The sequence below is a fragment of the Cuculus canorus genome, chromosome 1, assembly GCF_017976375.1.
Source record: "Cuculus canorus isolate bCucCan1 chromosome 1, bCucCan1.pri, whole genome shotgun sequence".
In the NCBI taxonomy this organism is placed as follows: Eukaryota; Metazoa; Chordata; class Aves; order Cuculiformes; family Cuculidae; genus Cuculus; species Cuculus canorus.
Window position 1 is genome coordinate 191,849,122 of NC_071401.1, and position 21,378 is coordinate 191,870,499.

A 21,378-nucleotide genomic window follows, 5' to 3' on the forward strand; every position below is an offset into this window, starting at 1 on the left:
TGTGTCCCAGCATGGCCTAAGGCTTCAAGAGCCCATCCTGACCTTTGCAAAGCCATAATTTTAAATCCAATCCACTTGTGAAATGAAAAAGGAACTCAAAGCTTCAGCTTCCCAGGTGCTGCTGCTCTTTTTCATTAAAATAGTTGCAATGCATCCAGTTGGGTTGTTTCCAGTATTGGATTCTTATGAGGTTGAGGGTTTTTTTCCTGTAAATGTAACAGCTTGCAAAAATGCCAGACCTCTTGCTCTTGGTCTTTTGACAGCAGCTCTGTGTCAGTCCATCTTGCATGATCTTGTTCGCATGTTAGGCCTGTATCATGCTTTCCAAGCGAACAATACAAGGTTGGATCTGTGTTTTTGTTAGATACTCATATGCTCAAGGAAATAATAAGCATGTGATGTCCTGTGCATGTATAAACACGGCAACTGGATCAGTGGCTCCCTGTCTATGATGTTAAATGCAGTGTTATGAAGCAATAGTGATTCTAGCACCGGTTCTGCTGGGTGAGAAGCAGAGAGAGGAACAGGTCTGCCCTCAAACCCCTGCAAGCAGATGCTGCCCAGCTGCTGTTCCTTGTACATGGACAAGCAGAAAGGGACAACTCCGGGCAGCCAACTCTCTGTGGCAGACAATACTCCACAGGACAACTCTCCATGGCTGACTCTCCATGGGGACAACTATACGCATGGAGGGTTAGAGCTAGAGTGAAGATAACCCTAACCCTAACCTTACTCCTAGCTCTAACCCTCCCTGCAGAGAGCTGGCTGCAGGGAGTTGTTTTAAAACCTTGGCAAGTGATGGGCATGTCTGGTGGGGCAAAAGGAGGCCTTAGAAAAGCACTGGTGAGGAGAGCCCATGCTGGTGCTCGCCCGTGCAGCCACACAGCCCCTTCAGAGCCCGCTGCACTGCGTGGCTGAGGCAGGAGTAAAAGGGGAAGAAAAATGCAGCAGTGAGACAAGCTCCATGTGCAACACATCAGATCATCCTCAGCTAGTCAGAGCATCGGCAAGAGGAGGCAGGTCCCAGCTGAGCTCCCAAGGCAACAGCAATCCCAAGGGAGCCTTGCAGCCCACAGCTCCTGCACTGGGTTGCTGGCGCTGCTGGAAAATCATTCCGCAGCACCAAAACCCCCCATGCTAGTGAGCGCTCATCAGGGCTGACTGGGGTGTTTGCAGCAGAAAGCCAAACAGGCAAGTTCTGCAGTGACATGAATACACAGAAAGAAAAATAAAACATTTATGGCACATCACAAGCCACCCATAATAAACTAGGTGTGCTGGAGCAAGCACCCTGAAGGTACAGAGAGATAAGAGCATTCTTCAATCAAAGCAGCTGCGTTCCTAGTTAATGCACATCAGATTAAAAAAAAAAAAAAGAACCTACAGCAATAATTTCATTAGTTATAGAGCAGTTCCCAAAAGGCCAGCGTGTTTTAAGAGGGGTAAGAATACCTGATTTTTAAGAAAATAAATATCTCCTTCCCTGGATCCATTCCATGTGGTCCTTTCAGGTTAGGAACATACTGCTGAACCCAATACAAACCAGCAGCAGCTGCGGTTAGGAGCCAGCGAAGTGAACAAGTTTCCAGGTGAAGCAGTAAATCACAACTTGACGTTGAGAAAAATTGGTTCATTTTATTACATGTTTCAGTTTTCTGGATTAAACAAATGAGAAAGCTTTGAATGGTTAACTCCTTCACTTCTAGCTGCACAGGGAACAGGTTTTGGGGATGAAAAGGGTCAAGGGAAAGCCCTTCTGGCTTAGGGCTAGGGGTTAAGGTTAGTAGTTAGGGTTCATTCCACCGGCACGAAATGGCCAAACTAACGGGAGCGAGCAGGTAGGAGCAGGTAGTCAGAAGGGACCAAGCTGCCATGCAACCAAAGCGTGTCTGACATACAGCTCTTCTTCACCAGGTTGTCCAAGGGAATACACTTTCCTGACCTTACCTAGGTCATGCCAAGCACAAACCAAAAGCAGCTTGTATATCTTCTTTCTCACTCATTTGAGTGATGTGCCAGCATCCCAAGTAGCCCTCCGCCCCATGCATGGCTTCTCTGTGGGCAGCACTGTGGCATTGCAACTGAAGTGACCCCAAAGAGGTTTCTGTTGAAGCTACTTCCTCTCGCTGGAAGAGACCAGCAGCAGAGTGGTCCTGTTTTTCACAAAGCATTTAGCTTGCCTTTGTAGGCGATGTAGACACATGCCATACATCCTTTGGGATTTGGTGCTAGCTCTGTCATAAAACAGCCTCTCTCCAGCTGGAAAGGAGCCTTGCCTCCGATAGGCTGGATTTTCATAGCACGTGCTCAGCACAGCACTATTAGCATCAAGGATGAGTTACAGCTGATGCCCATTGCAATTAAGGAGTTAAACAGTTCTGGCAAGGGTCACATGAGCAAAGTTGCCTGCTCTGATCCCCAGGATCAACCTTTTGTGCTTAGAGAGTAATTACACCGTCCTCTTGATCCATCAGTGATGCTCAGTCTCTGAATCCAGATGTGAGGTAACTTGCAGAGAGCCGCCTTAAAAGTTATCAGTCTGAAATCCTCTCCTTTCAGTAGTGAATTCTCCTACTTTCTCTGTAATTCAAGCACTACTGTTGTATTGCAGTGCAGAGGAGACACACCAGATGAGGATGGCCTTTGCTTCATGTGCCTCAAATAAGCTTCAACACCTGGGTACTAATCAGTTCACAGAGCTGAACTGTGCTCTCTCTTATTGTGCTATCTCTTTCATCCTAAAAGCCAGGTGTAAAATTAGCCCAGTGTAAAAACCTTATACCGTAAGACACAACATTTAAAACAGATGTAGGCTATTTTAATTAATTTCTATTGGTATTAAAATAGCAATAAGTATTAATAGTACATAAAGTGATCTTCAGTTTAAAAGGGACGCTTGAATCTTTCAAACTTGTAATAAATTGATCACACAGTTTTACTACATATAGCAAATATCATAGAACATGGAATTGAAGAATGATTTGGGTTGGAAGAGACCTTAAAGATCATCTAGCTTCAACCTCCCTGCCATGGGCAGGGACACCTTCTAGATCAGGTTGCTCAAAGCCCCATCCAGCCCTGAACACTTCCAGGGAGGGGGCATCCACAGCTTCTCTGTGCAACCTGTTCTAGTGCCTCACCACCCTAGTGAAGAATTTTTCCCTTATATTTGATTGAAATCTACCCTCTTTCAGCATAAACCGTTACCCCTGGTCCTATCACTACATGCCCTCCCCTACAGGAAATCTAGAGAGAATCTAGACTTTTTTTTTTTAAAGTAGGGGTTTTCCATTCATTTCACATTCTGGTGAACTTCACCAGACTACCACAACTTCTCAAATATGATGCATAGTGGCTTAGCAACTTCATTCACCAGTCCCTTCAGGATTCACAGATGCATCTCATTAGGTCCCATGGACTTGTGGACCTTCACATTTCTTAGATGGTCTCACACCCAATCTTCTCCTACTGTGGGCGGCGGTTCTTTGATCTCCCCTTGCTCTCCATGACTTGGGCAGTGTGAAGCCTGGCTGGTGAATACTGAGGCAAAAAAGTCATTGAGTACTCAGGCTTCTCTATATGCCAGGAAACCAGGCCCCACTTTTCCTTCCAGAGAGGGCCTACATTTTCCCTAGTCTTTGTTTTATTGTGAATGTAAACATATAAGCTTTTCATTTGCCTGTGATATCCCTGGCCAGATTAAATCTATCAGGGCTCTAGGTGGTTTATCAGCTCTGTTAGCTGATGTGCTAAGAGAGTTCCTCTGCCTTGGAGCTGTTTGGTGTGACAATCTGCAGAGTCCTTCATGTACTCCCAGAAAGGAGTGATAGATAAAAATGTGTAAACAGTGTAAAACCACACCATAAGTAACTAGCTTAAAATAAAAAATACCTTTAATTCAGCACAGATCTTTAATCCAACAGATGCCTCATATCTAGTTATCTCATTTCTCTATACCAGTCCTTTTTATGTTTATAATCCATCCTTCTTTCATGTTTATAATTTTATACAAAGCCTCATCTAGTGTAACAAAGCCATACCAGACCATCTGAGCTTGCTTTGCCATCAGGGAAGAGCTGCAGCAGGGCTGGAGATGAAGCTTTTTAGATGTACAGATTGCCAAAGAGACCTGTGCTACTCCTCACTCTTTTTTTTAGAGGCAAATTTCCCTGGAGTCCTTCAAATAAGGAAAAAAATGTTACATTGCTGGTTTTAACTCCTCAGTCTCTCCTCCGACATCGCAGTGAGCGCAGCCCAGGATTTTCCTGCTGGTGTTCATCAGCCCTGGAGAAAGCAGCAGACTGGGAGACAGAGAGAAGGAATCTCCTCAGCACCTGCCCCAGAGGAGAGGAGGCCACAGGGCATCTTCCCTACTCGAGAGGATCTGGGTGAACCTCTCATCTCTGTTCTAACCGAATTTCATTAAAATCAGAAGAGAACTGGATGCCCAGAGGAATGAAACAGCTGTCTGCCATCAAATTGATGCTACATACCTCTGAGTCTCCTCTTTCCTATCTATGGGTTTTCTCAGAGCAAAAGAAGGAAAAGAAGTATCCAGCATTTGTTCTGGAGTCTTCAAGTTTGGCAGGACAACCCAGATGGCCCATCCACCAGTCAGAACTGCTGGGTAACAGCCACTGCCGACACTATTTGCAGAGTAAGTCCAGCTCATTGCAATGCCAGAGACACAAACCCAGGAGGCAAAAGCGCCAGAGGGATTTTCATCACCAGAGAAGTCCAGGATGGGGCATTCGGGTCACTTTTCTCTTGAAGAAACTTCTTGCTGGAAGTAGGCCTCCTGTTTCTTGTCTCCACAGGAACTGGTGTGCTGTAATGACAAGGTTAGTGTTTTCCTGAGAGCATCCTCAAAGTTGGTGCTGCTGAATGGGAATGGCGCTACTGAATTATCAAAGTCCAGAGTGGGGCTGCTTCCTGGGAAAATTTCATTTCTCCAGGTAGGGTCTAATTAAGGGGAATCTCTATGTATTTCATTGTTTCTAGGATCTTAAAACTTCTAGAGTGAGTTTGAAGCTCTTTTGTGTTGAAGAAATTACTCCACATGCTGTAAAACTGCATAGAAGGAGGATTTTTCCATTCTCAAGCTTCTCTGGCTGATGCTGTATGTTTAGTAAAAGGCAAGACATTTTAGAAAAGAAAAAAAATCCTAGAGATTCAGCAAACTAAACCCAGAGGCCAGTGTTCATCAGACTCCTCACACACCCAAAGAGCTGTAAGAATCTGGTGCTACTACCCAAAAAAACCCCAACAACAGAAGACTCCTTTTTACCTCCAGCCATTCAAGAGCTGGATGAAGTTTAACTTACTGTGAAGGTGAGTGACCAGCGCAGCATGGTGCAGGGGATGGGGGAAAGGCAGGACCTGAACTCTAAATCCAAACTGAGTGCTTTCCCTGCTGCCGGGGCTCTCACCGACCTGACTTGTTCAGTGATTGCTGCTCAGCCCCAACTGGAGTCAGGATCTAAAAACCTGCTCAGCCGGCTCACCAGTGTGCTGACACCACAGTGCGGATTTGTCGCTATTTTGAGCAAACCCACCGACTGATAATTCTTCCAATGTATTGGCTTAGCAAAAATCTGAAAAAAAAGGGGGAAAACTTCACAATTACGGATGCGGTAACTGCTCTTCCTACAGCCTCCACCTCCCAAGGAGGAGTGGCACACAGCTGGGGGGACAAATGCGATGTCCTGGTGCCTCCTGGTGCTGGAGTTGGGAACTGCAGGCTGCCTCACTGCACCATGCCAACATGCCTCGTTGGGCTGATCACTGCGTTTACGATGGATAATTTCATTGTGTTTAATTCATTAAAGCATAAAAATCCAGCCGTAGAAATGTGCCTCTATAGGCTGCTCTGCCAGACTCCCCTGAGAAGCTGTGTCACCGTGAAGGACAGAAAAATATTCCCGTTGCCAGAGACCCTACGTACGAGAGGAGGAAGGAGCTTCATGCAAGAGGTCAGTTAAGACAAAGGAGAAACACATGAGATGGAAAGAGAAACGTACCTCCCCCTCGGAACAGTACAAGCTATTTGGAAATGCTGGTTTAAATACACCAGCTTCATGTAGGTAGGCATGTGCAACCTGTTGCAAAACACTCTGTTGAAAAAACTATTTGCAATTTGAATTTCACAAATGCTCAGTGGTTCCCAGCTCCCAGCAGCGCAGTGAGATTCACAAGGAGCAACAGTAGCAATTGCTTCATCACGTCTAAGCTCCTTGCTCATCATCACAGCAAGTGGCTGAGCTGCACTGAAGCTGAGAAGAAGCCTCCATCCTTCTCAGATAACGAGTCTTTGCTAACCAAATACTGTCCATACCCACCTCTTCCTCAGATGCAGTTTCTTCAGTAGCATCACAAAATTCAGCTCTGATGACAAGTTCAAAGTCCCTGAGCCTCAAAAGTGAATTAAGGCCATAGCTAGTGACTTGGCCACCAAAGAGCAGCATGTTAACTTATTAATTTTCTACATTAGTTATTCTGGATTGCTGCTGTATCCAATGTTAAGGATGCTTAAAGACAAAGAGGGAAGTTGAGCATTACTTTAAAAGCCTCCATCCTACAAGAGCTGTAGCAGCTGCTCATTGTACCGTATGCCAGCAACACTGGCTAAACTTCCCTGCTATGAGACACTGGCTCAGTGGATCTTCACAAACTTGGGATCTATTGCCAACACTCCTGAATTCACCATAACAATAGTAAAAGCCCTTACAGCTTCTGCAGAGTGTACCTTAGCCAAGTGAGCACCACAAGTCACTTGGGCTTGGGATACAGCTGGCATCATACCAGCAATCCCTAACCCACTCAGAGAATTTGTCCTCAGAATGGGATTTAAAAGCAAGCTCACTTGATAGAGAAAGAAAGAAAAGCCGAGGAAGGGTGGAAAAAGTATTTTCCTCTTCAAAGGTTAAAGAAATGCATTCAGGCTGTGGGAAAACACATCCCCTCTCTTGAATCATAGAATACCTCGGGTTGGAAAGGATCCATAAGGATCATCAAGCCCAACTCCCTGCTCCTTGCAGGCTACCTACAATTGGATCATACGACTAAGCGTTGTCCAGATGCTCCTTGACCTCCGATAGGCTTGGTGCCATGACCAATTCCCTGGGGAATCTGTTCCAGTGACCAAGCACTTCCTCAGAACGAGCCATCCCCTGGAGTAATGTGCTTCCTCAGAGAGCAGCAGCAGCTGCGCTCATAGACAGCAACACTTCCCCCAGGCAGTAAAGCAGAGCTCAAAGCGCCCAGCAGCTCTACCTATCACTGAAGTAATGCTCACATCCGAAAAGCCTCTAATGACTACTAAGCACCTAGGCCAGGATGAACATTTTCTTGAAAAAAAAATAGCAAACCTATAAAAACTATTCTGTGGGGTTTTGTTCTTAAAAGAATAGGTTGAAAAGACTAAGAGCAAGTGAGATTAAAACCAGGATGATGGAACCCAGGTGTATGTAACTTGGTTCCTTGAACTTGAGCTCCAAGCAGTTTGGTATCTCTGTGTCCCCAAGCTGATGTGATTTCAGTAGGTTTTAGGCAGGACACTTTAACAAGTCCAGGGATCACAGGTGACTACATAATAGCTAAATTCTGGAGTTACAGAGCCAAAAGAACATACATGTTTAAATCCTTTGAGGCACTTGGGAAAGGAAGCACTGTCTGGTAGAAACATGGTAGTGAAAAAGAAGTAAGGGCACATTATACAAGAAAAATATTATTGTTTGGAAACTAGTGTCAAAAAGAGTCACCAGGCTGCTCACTCAGGATAAAGTGGAGAGAAAAGTGGTGGATGAGGTTGACAAGCAAAGGCAGTAGTGATCCAGCAAGAAGAGACCTTTAAAACAGCAAAACAGACAGGAGGGGCTTCTCTAGGTGACTCTACACACACAGCACAGGGAACATGCAAGAGGAATTAAGAGGTATGTGCAGAGGTTGATCTTATTGGGATCATGAAGACAGTTGGGACAGCTCACAGGGCAAAATTGCTGCCATGGATGGGTACAGAGCCTCTAGGAAGGATAGGCTTGGAAGGAGAGGTGGGGATATCATTGTGGTTGTAAGGATGGAGCTTTGCCAAGGGAAGGAGACAAAGAGCCAGATGAGAGCACATGGGTTACCATTAGAGGGGTAACCTACATGAGTGGCATTGCTGTGGGTATCTGCTACAGACTATGTGAACAAGACTTGGAAGAAGCCTCACATTTGCACACCTTCTCCTCATGCAGGTCTTAAACCACTCAAGATACCTGCTGGAGGGACCACACTGGAAGGCTCAAATAGCTCAGGTGGTCTCTGAAGGGCTGATAACTTCTTGACATGGACAGAAAGGAGCTGATGAGGTGGGATTGGAGCATCTCTCATACAAGGAGAAGCTGTATTTGTTCAGCTTTGAGAAGCAAAGGCCTGGGGAGATCTTAACAATGCCAGTTGTGGAGTCTTCATTCTTGGAGATATTCCAAACCTAGCAAGACATGCCTGAGCAACCTGCTCTGAGCAGTGGAGTTGGGCCAGATGATCTTCAGACACTCTTACCAACCTCTGCAATTCCATGAATTTTAACAGGAAGTGAATTTTGAAAACATAGGAACAGCTATGTCCTTTTCAATGTCCTCACAGTTGCACCTACCTCTACCAGCAAAGTACCAAGTAACAAACACGCCCAAGAGCATTGCGAGATGCAGTAATAATAAAATCCACACTAGTATAACACAAAACATCTGTGAAGATTTTATTAGGGACATTTATTAGAAAACTCAGATGAGGAAAATATGCAGCATTATCTCCTTAGTAATTACTTCTACGCTCTGCAAAGATAAAAGTTTCAGGAAAGATAAGGAAAACATTAGGAAAGACACATAAAAGTAATGACCATAACCCATAACACAATTAACACAAATCAGGAGCTGACGTGAAGCACCAATAGTCTTTAGAGTTAACCTGTGCATGGATACATACTCTGAAGACAGACTGCAAAATTGAACTGCTTTTGGCACTGGTGAAATGGGATAGCTTTCTACTCATCTCAAACAGATCTACTATAATGTCAAACAAATATAGAAGATTTTAACGGTCTATGTTTTTCCCAAGAGGCTCCATGAACTGTGTTTAACTTTGCCGGAGGTAGACACTGAAGAGTACCTTTTCATTCTTCTATTTCCACACTCTGGAGAAAAGGCACTACCTTTTACTTAACTTACAAGATGGAATAAAAGGAATTCTTATTATCTTCTAAGATACCAAAAAAACTCAGGCTACACGAAAACCAAGCCTTCAGATCTGCTGAAAAGAGCCAAATTAAATGCAAATCTCAAAATTCTACACCCACCTGAGAAGTCCTCATCCTGCACAGCTGGACTTCAGTGAAAGTTACCTCCTACTACTGTGCTGAAAGGCAGAACCTAATTTTCATTGACTTGCTGTAATAAAGTTTCACTATAAACTTAGGGTGCCCTCAAGACACACTCAGCCCCTGTAACCGCGCATAATTTGGACAGAGGGATTCAGCTCTTCCTAATATCACTCCATTTTTACACATAGCACTATCTAAGATCCAATTATTACTGGGTCTACATTAAGTCATAGAATATATAAATGCATATAAATGTGTCTTTTGTTGAAGTATGACAATGCACTACCTTGTCCAGGAGACAAAACAAACAGCTTCTGCCCTCAGAAGTTAACTGAAAAAAATGAGTCAATTGTGTAAAAAATTTGACTACTAAAATTCATTTTAAGCCCCTAGACTTGTAATTCTGAATTATGTAAAGATCTGAAACCACTATTTAATACATCTTAAGAATCTAAAGCGTTTCTTATAAAACTATATCAAATGAAAAATAAATATCTGTGGCTCAGAGTTCATTCAAAATGCTGAATATCATTCATTCCTTTTCCAGAGTTCAAAGCACAAACACACATTTGCCGTAAAACAACTTTACCGAGAGATAGGTATCTTCAAATAAGAAGTATTCAGTTTATGCATAAAAGACAGATCTATGATTTCAGACATGATTCTTATATTAAAATTCTTGCATGTATAACTATTATTGCCGAACAACTTTAAGACGTCCCTTGATACTTATTAACATAAATATCACCAACCAGTCCAGTAAAAATGTACCATAGTGGCTTTAGTTTTAAGCCTGTTCAGTGCTAACAGTCCAGAACTGGGACTTGATGGTCAATTAACCTTTAGGATATACAAACCAACAGAGAGTATGTTTATTATTATTTGTATTATTCTCAGGCCACAAATTCTCCGAAGTCCTACAATACACAAACCCATGTGTTATGTTACTGGTTCTATCTTGTCAACCTCTTCCTTCTTTGGACCCTCCTCTCGGTTTTTGCCCTGTTGCATGGTATACACCGATGGGCCTATCCTTACGATCTTCCCACTGCCCAAGCACTCGTCACCCTTGTAGAACACGGCAAACTAGGAGATAAACACAGGGAGAGTCTTTTCAGCAGCTGTAAAAGGCCTGGTGAGCAATTGCAGGCTGTGAAAGACCTGCCAGGCAGGGAGTGTATTCATTTATATTTGTTCTGACAAATCTCAAAAAAAAAAATGAAAAAGGAAAAACCACACAGAATCTGTTGTCTCACATCAGTGCAAATATAAGCACGTTAGGAAAATTCCACTGTGAACTTCATCTTCTCAGCTCAGATCAGTTCTCTTAAGCGCATCTCTTTCTGTTACACACAGCTCTCAGACAATTTGCCTCCTGATGTTTTCGGGGAAAGAGGGAGGGTAGAGCACATCCTGGGAGAAGGCATGCAGGAAATGGTTGAGAACCTCTGGTTTATGCAGTGATGGAGTACCTTTACATCAGCAGCGTTAAAAGCCATCGCTACACAGTACTCCTTCTCAATACTGTTTCGGGATAATGAAATTCACTGGTCACAGATCCTCACTAAACAAATTTGAACACTAAAGCCATATACGGCAGCCAATTACCAAACTAATGTATATTTCAATCTATTTCTTGAAGGCAACATCATCTTCCATTTCTGCATATACAACTGATTACCAGAGACGTTCTCGTATCTTTCTAAAACTTGTAAGCCAGTTTCTCAGACTATATGGAAAACAGACTATGGTTGAATAGTCAAGATAGAGCCAACTCCTCTCAGCTAATAAAAATACTACTCTATTTTATGAGCCAGATAAGCCAAAACACGAAAAAGGAAAGAAACCTAGTAACTCACCTGCCCAGGTGTGATAGCTCTTGCTGGCTTCACTAGTGTCACCCACACGCTTCCATCTTGGTTCAGAGTCAGCACACAAGGCACTAGAGCAGAAAATGGTCAAATGCCTGCCAGTTAATCCTTATGTTCATAGTAAAAAAGAAAATCCTTCACCGCTAGGTTAAACAGATGTAAGTCAAGATGCTACTACAAAGAATTGTTTAATAAAGACACTACAGAAACAGAAAGGCAAGCCAAAACACTGTGACTACACTGATCACACTAACACAATTTCACAAACTGAGTAAAATCAAAACCAAATCAAGGTTTGATTACCCAATGCCATCTGGTGCCGAAACCTGAAATGACATTCCATCATTTTCTCTCTAACGAGCTCTGGGGGAGGCTCCTCTGCTATCCAGTGCACTCGATTTGTTCGCAACAGGTCTCTGTACAGAGCAGGGTGATCTGTTGATGGTGCCTTAAAATACAACATTTATTTAATGCTGATGTTTTTGCAGAGAGCATGTAACTTGTGAAGTAAAGCATCAAATACAGAAGAAGCATCAAGTCATATCAAAATGAAGGCAAAATGAGTAAGAAAGCAAGCACTTAATAGCACTTAATCAGCTTCAAGGTGGAAGCCTTCAATGAAAAAAACAGGCTAAAGCAAGTCTGAATTACCAGTCCTATATATATATATATACACACACATATATATACACATCTATATCAAAATGTGTGTGGTATGTGTTTATCACTTATAAATTCATTTATGGTATTCATTTTCCTTCCATCATATTTCTGCCTTCTTCAGGCAGACTTCAGATGTCTACTGCTCTCCTTATCCCACCTCAACAAGATACTACTCTCCCTCTTCTCTGATTTCCCAACTCAAAACCTCCCCAACAAAGGCACTGCCCAAATGCAACCTTACCGTAAGGCATAAAAAAATTTCTTAATGGTCCTGGCTGTTTTGTCTCAACTCTCTTTCGATCATAATTTTTCCCCACAGGCACAACAACAAGCAGTAGAACATCTCTTTATAATCACATCAGTATCAACAAAGATTAACAACTGCATGAACAGCAAGTAACATTAACAATGTCAGCAAGCGGCAGAACTCCCAGACACCTCATATGATTAGTCATTAAAACACCAACTATTTGCAGTAATGTATATACTATGCCTCAGTTTTCAAAATTATAAAACTGTATTATTAGCTACTAATTCTTTTATTAGAAGAAGAAAGTAGCAATACATAGTAAACCAAGATAATACACATTTTATACGCTGTCATAAAAGCTACAATAAAAATCTCACGGCTTAGAGTAGAAAATGAGAGCTCAGTATACTGGCTGATTCTTTTCAGTATTCGCCCTTTGGTTGGAAAAGTTCTATGCCAAAATCTAGAACAATTTTCTACTGAAGAAAAGCCAGTTGGACAGGATATTTCATGTCTGCTGATGCTGCAATAGTTGGTTCTTGTTTCCCCAAGAGGAAAGCCAAGAATTCTGCCCAGGTTAGAATCACATTCTGTACACCAGGAGTCACAAAATGCTTGCATTAGTCATTTGCAGTATCAGTGATAATTAACTCACCACAAAGACATCTCCAGTGCTGACATCTTTGTCTACAATGAACCAAGCCTCCTTCAGGCCTGCTAGTCGGGCCCTCTGGCCTATGGTGTAAAGGAACCAACCTAAAGAAATGCAAAAATGTGATGCTGCTAGCAACTTTCAATCTCTTACTTTCAGAAAAATACATTAAAATCATTTCCCCAAAACTTTACCACTAAACAAAGGAAACCAAACCAAGTTGTCTTTGAGAAGTCCGCCAATTACATCTACTTGAAAGTTTTCATCTGTACTGTAGGCACATGATTTCAAACAATCCACTTCAGCTTCAGTGGTATTCTTAGGGTTTATAAAAGACAAATATTTCTTTATTTCAGCTTCAATTTGTGGTTTTGCTACCACTCGGTCTTAACAGTTTCCCTTACTTTTATGTACTAGTAGAATATCCTACTTCCATAAATTACTTGGGAGAATAACTCAGTTCTGGCAGCTAGAACTGAGAAGGGCAAACGAAGGGGACGCAGAAGGAAGAAAGGAAAAGGTAAGTTGCCCATGTTGGTCATGTTCTACTGTGCATGGTGCACCTTTTCTGCAAAGTTTAGGTACTAAAGAAAACGAAACTGAAGCACAATCATTTAAAAGAATTAAAGGAAAAATAGTCTCTTGGTATTAAATTAACAACCACTTATTATCAACAGAGTAACTCTAATAATTATCACTTACTTAACTGCAATATGGAACAAACAGTCATGAATCAGTTATAGTTCAAGGCTCTATTATTGTATAAATCAAGTTTTCCATGATTATTAGTTATTAAACTGGAAAAAACTATAAATTGGTTTGGAATTCCACAAAATGTATTGCTCCAAATATAAGCAGTACTGTTTCATTTATCTAAAAGCAGTTATTAAAGTGGGTTGGCCAATTACCTTTGTGTGTTCCCATCACCTTCTTATCTTCAATGGAAACAAAGTTACCTGGTTGAGGTTCTATATACTACCAAACAGGAAGAGATTGTTTAAGTCACAAGACAGCCCCAAAACCACTCACAGTATATTTCATTTCTTTGAAGATGAAAAGTAACTTTTCAAGAAGCAAACTCTGCCCAAGCAGCTTACTGCCTCTTCCTTGATGCTACTTTAGAAAGAAAAGTAGGAAAGGCAACCCCTATTAGCAGTAGTTCTGGGCTTCACTCCTCCCATCCTCACTTATGTCAAGGGACAGCAGGATTCAGCCATTTGCCCCTCTCACAACCCAACCATTTGTTGGAGCCTGGTAGGCACAGGAGTGCAAGTTCATGCGCTCCTTTTGCTACAGAAGGTAACTGACTGTACTTCCTACAGGATGCTGGTGAGAGTTTCTGGGGAGGCTGGGGACTGCAAAGGGAGAAAGGACATTGCTACTTAGTGTGGGCCACAAGCTGTTGGAGAATTTTCTATAGACTGTGTTACAAATTACTACTGAAAACTAGAAAAACAGAAATAGAAATAGAAACAGAAATAGAAATATGATGCTTCTCACCTCAAGCAGGAAATTTTCAAATTTTCTTTCACCAATGAAACAGATTCCCATACTCTGAAAAGGAAACACGGTGCTGAATCCATAAAAGCAGTGAAAAACATCTCAAATCATGTCTATTAATAATCTGTCCAAGATGGAATCCCCCCCACCTGTATTCCAAACTATGCTATCATCTCATAAAATAAACAAACCCACAATATCTGCTCTAACACAGGTAAACTAATCCTATACAGTACCAGTGAGAGCACAAAAACCAAAAGAAACAATTGGAAATAGAACACATGTTCAATAAATACATTAACCTTGGTGACTATATTGCATTTATTAAAAATAGAAGTGTCTTTCAGATTAAAGTACAAAAGTAACACAGGTGATACAGTAATGGCATATCTCTTGAAAAAAAGCTTTCAAAAACATATAGGCTTTCCTCTTCCTTTCAGTTACTGCCGTCATGCTTCAAACAACTATTTACAGTGGATGAATATAAACATTAAAAGCAATCAAGACAGCATCAGTAATAAAATTGCTGCCTGTATTTCATTTGTTTAGGATCAACTCATAAAGCATCTGTTCTTAGAGAAAGAAATTTTTCTAAGAGACCAACTGTGGAAAACCAGTATGAACTAATTTCTATAAAAACACTGAAAACCAATTCTAGTGAGGAAGCCTTTAAAAGCTATGGAAAAACAAAGACCAAAGGCTTCTCACTTGCTCTGACAAAGAATGCTTTCCTTAAGGCTCACAGCATCCTAACACTTCCACCTTCACCGTAGTTCTTCTGAGATACAACAGCAGAAGAATTATCTGCAAGCTAAAATGTACAACTAACCACAAGTTCAGAGAAGTACTTTAAAGCAAGCAGACAGCTATAAAACTGCTTCCCAACCTATTCTATTAAGGTGCTCAGAAAGAGATGAGTTGTCACAGATTAAAGTTCAAAGAGTTCAGGAAAGTCTATTTTAGAGAGGAATACAAATCAAAAGAGTTTAAGTGTTACCATGCCTCTTTTTTCTTTAGCACGTGATGAAGACCATGTTCCGCTGCTATCTTCTTTACAAAACTTTTTGTTAAATCCCCTAAAGGGAAAATGGTTTTCCTCAAAGCGTCCTGCGAGATCTGACTTAGAAAGAAGGTCTGGTCCTTAAAGAGGTCAGCTCCTTGAAGGAGTTTCACAGCTGCAAAGTGCAGAACACATAACGCATCTCAAGATAATGCCCTTTAATAGTTTTCCTTCTTTTAGTGTTTTGTTTGACAATCACTAATTTAGTTTTATTGTTTCTGTGAACACATGTTAAAAGGCATTTTTCAAGCTTTTCAAAATCTAATTGAAAATGGGTATTTTCTCACCACTAAAAAGACTCTGATCTTGTACAATGCAGAATCTTAGTCTTACATTGCCCCTTCTACTACAGTACTGCATGTGTCATTAGCAAGAACATCAACAATAGGAAAAACAAAAACAACTTTCATGAGATTCAAATATCTTAGTCTATTGTTGTTCAAAAAGACAATTCAGTTTTGCTCTGAAATCACACTGCCATAAACCAATTATTTCAATGATCAGCAAAGTTTTTCCCAATACTCAGAGTCCAATTACTGTATAAAAGTATGTCACTAATTTTAACGTTTCAAATACTGAATTCTAAAATTCAACTTCAGCATATCCCCAAGATGAGTTCTAGCTATACATTCCCTAAAATAGAAGAAACATTGAAAAAGAAAATTGTACTGAAGTCATGGAAATACTTGATAAATACTTCCTGAAATACTTCTCCAGGATATAGAAGATAGCCTCGTCTCTTTAATCCACATTACAGTTCTTCTACAATGCTGATTACTACTGAAATGCTTATTTCTACCTCTGCACCTGGATTAGAACTCTTAATGAAGAAAAAGTAATACCTGGTGAGTCAGGGTAATTTTCAGTAATGTAATTAATTCCCTTGTTTTATGCAATCAGCCTACAAAGGCTAGGTAACAAACTTCCCCAGTTTTGTGACACCAAATATAGTTTGAATTTCTCTTTCACATCTAGAATGAAATACAAAATGAAGGAACCACTTACGATTTCTAACTTCAAAACGGTTTCTGAAAAGCCTTTGTGGTCTTTTAATATGCTTCTGTTGAAACACTTCCTCATCCTCTAGTGAGGTCCTAGCATAATGCCCAGTAGCAATTGCATCTGCACCTATGAAGAAAAAAAAACCACAAAACACAAAGGCACACATTTGAAATTCATAGTTTAAAACAGGATTATAAACAGCCAGTAAGAAAAGTAGAAAGCAATAAAGGAAGAAACCCTACAGAGAAGTCTTCTACTGACAGTAATCGTACTCCTGCCATTTAAGCTATTCATCAGCATGCTAGTACTTGCACTTTTGTACTTTAAGAATCACTTAAGACTGTAAAACTGCTGAGGTCAACGTATGTCCCCGAATCAAATATGTTCCTACACATAAGCAACTCAGTCTCATGAAAGATGTTCTAGCCCATGGCATGGGCGGTTGGACTAGATGACCTTTAAATGTCCTTGCTGAACAATTCTATGACTCTAAATGTAAAAGCAAACACAAAACCAAATACTTTGCAAATATCGAAATACTGACACAGAGACACGTGAATTAGGCATGCAGGAGAACTCATGTTTTTCCCCACCTTTTCAAGAGTTTGTATCCCTTAAGCATTTCCATGGCACACACTCTGTACTGACACACTTGAAAACGCCTTACCAAGGTTATCCATTGCATAATGAAGAAAGTAGTTGAATTTTATGTGCTTGTTACACACAATATCAGGATTAGGAGTTCTCCCCAACTCATACTCTTTCAAGAGGTCACTGTAAAATAAAGATTCGAATATGCATCGTCGTTATTAATACTGCATAACACTCTCCAAGACTTGAGGGATCTGTTTAAACATGAGAACTTATGACCTAATCATACTAAGCTTTTTATGTAAGAAATAAAATACTCACTAGATTTTAACCTCTAAAAAATCCCAACATGTGGAAGATTTTCTGCAAAGTGCACTCAGGGCAAGGTCAAACGATCACTTACAATCTCTTAACCATGTTTTAGTAAATTCATACTCCCTCAGGGTAAACACAGCTGCCCACTGTGCACATCCTACTCACCTGTTACAAAATACTTACTTCCGGAATATTAGACAACCTTATTTGATTTTTTAAAGTGAAAGTGCAGTGGGGTATACACTAGGAGTTACTGTGTTTCAACTGCATGGACAACAACTTAATACGCAATAATGACACCATAAGCAGTCACAGGGCTTAATTTTATAAAGACTTTTTCCTTCCGTCTTTTTTTTCCCTTCAGGAAATTCAACTAATTTCAAGTATTCAGGAATTTCAAGTAATCTCAAGGTCAGCCTGTACTTTTACACTGTTGCATAATTAAAGTACTTATCACTACTTGCTTGAAAACACTGAAATAATAACTAATGAAATTAAACTAGTACACAGTGACATGCTGAGATATCAAAAAGCCTGATCACTGAATTATTTTCCTTGTTCACAGTAGTGACTGAAGTCAAGAGGAACTGAGAGCATAGAATGGATTTAAAAGAACACCAGCAACCCTAATATTCGGGTTTACTTTTCACCCTCTGAAACAGAATCAATTGCTTCTCCCTTACCATGTTACACGTTACATTCATAAATGGAAAAAAAAAAGAACACATCTTTTATTTTGTCTAGTTCCTTTTTAACAGTTCTGAATACAACAATGCATACTAATAACTATATCACTTGAACCTCACCAGAGCTCCCTCACTCTTGCTGGCCCAGCACTGTACTCTTAAAATAACACAATACTCCTTTGTAAAAACTGCAAGAGTGACCTGGAAGCCTTTTATAACAGACTCGGCATAAATCCAGGTTTGCACCAGTCCAGAACTTTAAGCGAAGTACACAACTGGAGGAAAGGCAAGTGATCCTACTGAATCCCTCTCAATGTAAAGATGTGAAACAGACCTTGCACAAAGTATGGGAAAGACAAGACCTGGAATAGTTTTCTTGATAAAAGGAAGTTTTTAATAACTTTTTAAAGAGAGATCCAGAGGAGGAGTAAATTCAAGGACAGCGATGACAACAACAACAACAAAAAAGGATACTGAAACAAATAAAGACACTTGCAACAGATTGTTTGGGAACATTATTACTAAACAATGAGAAGTAAAAGACAAGATGATCTTCTATGATCTTTCATTCACTGTCATTTAGAGACATTCCCCACTTCTCAGGGTTTTGATAACACACATTCATTCTTTCACATAAGGATGGAAAAATGGACCAAACTTTCCCAGAACAGGACTGTTTCCTTCACTGACTGTATGGAAGTTTAGTGCTCAACATGACAACTTCAATAAGAAGTAGAAGTAGCATGAGTAGGTTACCCCTCAGCCTTTTCTAAGGCAAGGTAAGAGCACCACTTAAAGGGGGATGATGAAGACCAGGGAACAACTTTTATGTAGTTATGTTGAGTGCCTAAAAGATCAGCCATATTGTTAAACCAACAATTTCCTTCTTTCTTGCCTCCAAAGAAAAACTCTCAGTATTTCCTAGATAAAACTTTCTTCCCTTAAAGTGGGACTAAATCACAGAAAACCTGAACTCCATTTTTATAGAATAGTTTCATATTTTTTGTAAGTTTAAGGAAGCAAGGGTAGTTCAGTGTATGTTAATGTAAAATGCACTCCATAAATCACAGACGCAGCAGCCCATTAAATAGTTTTTTTTCTAGTGTTGCAGTAAGGTTGGGCCAGTATACGAGAAGCAGAAAAAATGAGCTGCAACAAAGCAATTGCTACATGCTCATAGTAACTACAGAGAAATTGCCTACTGATTTAAAAAATAAAACACACAATAAACACAACACTGACATTCTGATCTTAACTAGGAATGAGAGAAAAAATTTCTCCTGTATTTCAGAGGCTTCAGTATTTTTTCTTAACACTGAAGATCCCCCAATGTGTTACTATTGCTCATTACCATCCTTACTTTTCACAATAACACAGTTTGACACTGGTATACTAAAAAAGCATCTATTTTAAAGCTGTTTCTACCTGAATACTTCATTCCAGTATTCTTTCACATAGGAAACCTGATGAAAAGGAATATCAAGCTTCTGACAAACCCGGTAAGCATCTTCACAATCCCTGTCAATGGAGCAATCTCCCTGTTCATCCAGAGGGTCCCAGTTCTTCATAAAGACACCCGTCACCTCATAGCCTACAAATTAAAGAAAGAATGATTTATCAAGTGAAATTCCTGAGTCAAATAACTATGTTTTCAAGACTTGCACGGGTAACTGTGACTTTCAGAATCAAAGAATAGTTTGGTAGGCACCTTAAAGACCATTCAGTTCTAACCCCTTTGCCATGGGCAGGGACACCTCTCGCTGGATCAGGTTGCTCAAAGCCTCATCCAGCCTGGCACTGACCAACTCCAGGGACGGGGCATTTATGACTTCTCTGAATAACCAGTTCCAGTGCCTCACCACCCCCACAGAAAAAAAGTTCATCTTAATACGTCATCTAAATCTCCCCTCTTTCAGCTAAAAACCATTAACCCTCGTCCTACCCCTGATAAAGGGCCCCTATGAGCAGTCCTCAGCTCAGCAGCCATCCTGCTAAGTTTCACAGCGCGGTTACTGTAGGATTATTTTCCTTCCGTCTCGCTAACAGCTAACCCTAACCGAAGCTCTTCTGGCCACCTATCGCGAGGAAATTCCATAGCTCCGAGTTCCTCCCACCCCCTCCCCCGCCGCCCCCCGCACCTCGGCGACGCAGCAGCAGGGCGGCCACGGCACTGTCCACCCCGCCGGACACAGCACAGGCCACCCGGCGCGCCGCCGCCATCATCGCCCCCGCCTCGCAGCGGCTTCCGCCCGCGCCCCTCCCCCCTCACACTTCCGGCGCCCAATGGCGCTCGGGGGAAACGCGGCGCCCCGCGGGAGTTCCGGCGCCTGGGGTTCCACCCCCTTCCTGAAGGTCAGCGGAGACCATTCTGGGCATTTGTGACTAGAGACTACCCTCACAATAAAACACTTCTCCCTAATACTTCATTTAAATCTCCCCTCTTTTAGCTTAAAACCATCCCCCCTTGTCCTGTCCTCGATGTTAAAAGAGCACCTCCCCAGCTTTTCTGTTGGCCCCCTTTGAGGGCTGGAAGGCTCTCTCCAGAACCTTCTCTTTTCCAGGCTGAACAACCCCAACAATCTGAGCCTGTCCTCCTACCAGAGGTGCTGCAGCCCTGACGATTTTCATGGGCCTCTGCTGGATTCATTCCAACAGATCCACATCCTTCCTGTGCTGATGACTCCAGAACTGGACACAGACAATGCAGCTGCCTGCACCTCTCATGGCAGGGAAGGGGAGTTGGGGCCATGGTGGCAGGACGGGAGAGCAGGGGCTGTGTGAGGCAGATGACGTTGCGTTAAACTAAGCAGAAAGTGGGGAGAGGTGGAATGGGTTGCCCAGAGAGAGGGTAGACACCCCATCCCCAGAAACATTCCAGGTAAGGTTGGACAGGGCTCTGAGCAACCTACTCTAGCTGAAGATGTCTTTGCTCCCTACAGAGGGCTCAGACTACCTGAGTTTTAAAGGTCACATCCAACCCAAGCCATTCAATAATTCCAGGAAAAACAGAAGTGCTTCCTGGCCCACAGACCTCCCCCACAAACCCCTGCTCTAAGCAAGAGGCCTCCAAATGTCCACAAGCAACAGGACTCAGCAAACTGAATTGGACAAGGGAAGAGCAGAAGAACACATTAGTCTCCCTTCACTTACTTCATTCTTCACTTAATACAAAGGTTATTTCACCTGGCTCCAGTCACTACAGCAGAACCATGCAGTCAGCCCTAGGTCTGTGCCCCAGACGGACATCCTGGGTTAACCCTGCTTCCAGAACCTCTGGATGTCTGAGCAACTGACTTCTATCTTGAAGGCTGGAATATGGCTCTTAGTTGAAGACACATTGAGCTGTCAACTCAATGTCTGAACTCCAATAAATAGTTAGGCTGTGAATCCCAGGAGAATTCAGCTAGCCAGTTGCCTGCTTCAGGAC

The 21,378-nt window shown here is 41.7% G+C and overlaps 1 protein-coding gene across 4 annotated transcripts; it reads right to left on the minus strand.

Moving 5' to 3' along the window:
- Nucleotides 1–1,657: 1,657 nt before the first annotated feature.
- On the minus strand, nt 1,658–20,226 carry TRMU (tRNA mitochondrial 2-thiouridylase). Of its 4 annotated transcripts, none has more exons than XM_054079022.1 (11): nt 20,090–20,226; nt 19,377–19,542; nt 17,027–17,133; nt 16,363–16,485; nt 15,300–15,472; nt 14,298–14,351; nt 13,706–13,772; nt 12,801–12,901; nt 11,536–11,680; nt 11,221–11,303; nt 1,658–4,828 (listed from the first exon to the last, which is right to left on the minus strand). In XM_054079022.1, the coding sequence occupies exons 1-11, from the start codon at nt 20,172–20,174 to the stop codon at nt 4,757–4,759; spliced, it is 1,176 nt and encodes a 391-aa protein (XP_053934997.1). In that variant the 5' UTR covers nt 20,175–20,226; the 3' UTR covers nt 1,658–4,756. The 4 variants fall into 4 exon arrangements, with proteins under 4 accessions (XP_053934997.1, XP_053935012.1, XP_053934990.1 ...); XM_054079037.1 differs by lacking the exon at nt 1,658–4,828 and adding an exon at nt 4,835–10,447 and having other exon boundaries at nt 19,448–19,542; XM_054079015.1 differs by lacking the exon at nt 1,658–4,828 and adding an exon at nt 4,835–10,447.
- Between the last annotated feature and the right edge of the window lie 1,152 nt (nt 20,227–21,378).

What these genes read in the sequence shown, in the direction of transcription:
- TRMU (XM_054079015.1), bottom strand. Translation starts at nt 20,174, where the DNA reads ATGATGGCGGCGGCGCGCCGGGTGGCCTGTGCTGTGTCCGGCGGGGTG. An exon ending in TACTGGAATGAAGTATTCAG is followed by an intron (nt 17,134 to 19,376) that starts GTAGAAACAGCT and finishes TTTATTTTACAG; the next exon opens with TGACCTCTTGAAAGAGTATG. An exon ending in GCACTGGAGATGTCTTTGTG is followed by an intron (nt 11,681 to 12,800) that starts GTGAGTTAATTA and finishes TTGTATTTTAAG; the next exon opens with GCACCATCAACAGATCACCC.